The sequence below is a fragment of the Phalaenopsis equestris genome, unplaced genomic scaffold (assembly GCF_001263595.1).
Source record: "Phalaenopsis equestris unplaced genomic scaffold, ASM126359v1 Scaffold197042, whole genome shotgun sequence".
NCBI lineage: Eukaryota > Viridiplantae > Streptophyta > Magnoliopsida > Asparagales > Orchidaceae > Phalaenopsis > Phalaenopsis equestris.
In genome coordinates, this window is record NW_018216991.1 from 1 (window position 1) to 1,788 (window position 1,788).

General features: G+C 33.1%; 1 protein-coding gene across 1 annotated transcript; it reads left to right on the forward strand.

The window, feature by feature from the left end:
• Nucleotides 1-159: 159 nt before the first annotated feature.
• On the forward strand, nucleotides 160-1,736 carry LOC110035260 (4-coumarate--CoA ligase-like 3; the record flags this gene model as incomplete). The annotated part of the gene is given in 4 exon segments (XM_020739491.1): nucleotides 160-453; nucleotides 1,191-1,336; nucleotides 1,470-1,537; nucleotides 1,634-1,736. Coding segments are annotated over 4 exon segments (549 nt in total), but the record flags the coding sequence as incomplete, so codon positions are not given.
• Nucleotides 1,737-1,788: the final 52 nt, after the last annotated feature.

Below are 1,788 nucleotides of genomic sequence, written 5' to 3' on the forward strand. Positions count from 1 at the left end.
TAAAATTTCGAATGGCTGTTGTCAGGGTTGTTGACATAAAAGTGCAATTTTTTTTTTATATGTTTAGTTTCCTTATCAATGAAATTTCACATGTTAACAATTCACAAGATGGGAATCAAATTCTCATGACTCAACATCAGTCATGTACATTTTCGCCTTGTCAATTATATACCACCTGTTACATATGTATTGAGCAAATTCATTATTTTGCACTTCTTTCCATGAATCTAACAACATATTTCCTGGAAATTATTATCGTGCAGGGATATGGTATGACCGAATCGACCGCAGTAGGAACTCGTGGTTTTAATACTGAAACTTGTAAAAAGCATACTTCAGTAGGACTGCTTGCTCCAAACACGGAAGCCAAAGTAGTTAATTGGGAAACGGGGATCTCTATGCCTCCTGGAAGAAGTGGAGAGCTATGGCTGCGTGGACCTGCAATAATGAAAGGTAACTGAACAAAACATTTGTTCAAATGTTAAAAAAAACATGGTACATGTTAAGAGATGGTTCTTCCCTGCAATTTTATTTACTTCGAATCTTTTTTTTACTCTGTAACCTGAATGTATCTTAAGACAATATTATGTATTTCATTTTCCTTCAATCCAAACAGCCTTAATGGAATTGCTAGACTGATTTTGTTCTGATTGACGCTAATTGTTTTGGTTCTTTTTCTTATTTTGAAGGGCACCACTATGATAATTGACATTTTGGCTGATTCAGCATTATGTGCTTAGCTTTATGGTTATGGTTATAAATAACATTTCATGTCAACAGTTTCGTGGGAAGATTTGGGTTAGATAATATATTGTATTGTAAGAAAATGTTATCCTTGATCCTTCTCTTGTAAAATAGAAAGAAATGTTTCATAAATGGATTAAAACATTTTGCAGTTCAAGAAGAAATGCATGTAACATGAGCAAACTTTAGTCAATGATATCCTCTTCCTAAATTTTCAGATAAATTCATTGATAATTTTATTATGTTTAAAAATACAAAAATGCCTAATGAGAAGTTTAGAGGCTATTAATAGGGTTAGCATAGATAGTTTCAATAAAATTTATTACTTGTACCATCTCACGATATTTATGTAGTATATATTTAGTTATGAAGAAATCTGTTGCATCTTACAGACAATTAATTTTCTTACTTATATCATCACACGAACATTTCTTGGTCTTTTATAGGATACTTGAATGGTGAGAAGGAAAGTGCATCTGTCATTGACAAAGATGGTTGGTTTAAGACGGGAGACATAGTCTATTTTGATGAAGATGGATACTTATTCATTTTGGACCGATTAAAGGATACAATCAAATACAAGGGATTTCAGGTATTACACTGCAAAAACTTTTTTATTTTATATACAATTGTGTAAGATTCCACATGCTTGAACTTTCCTTACCTATTAGTACCAGTTTTTCTTGACATTAATGTCGCTTACAGTAATTGAGTTATTCATGTAGATAGCTCCAGCAGACCTTGAAGCCTTGTTGATCTCCCACAATGAAATCCTCGATGCAGCAGTGACATCGTAAGCTTTCAGTTCATATGAGGGATAATAAACTTTAGCGTAGTATTATTTAAATTTTAAATTGTATTGGTATAATTACCCTAGTTCATTGTGCAGAGCCTTTGATGAGGAAGCTGGGGAGATACCAGTTGCATTTGTGGTTCGGAAATCTGGAAGCAATCTTTCTTCAAATGAGATCATGGAGTTTGTAGCCAAGCAGGTAATTTTCAACATTCTCTGGTTCTGTCTTCAACAATTCATAGACTAGCATT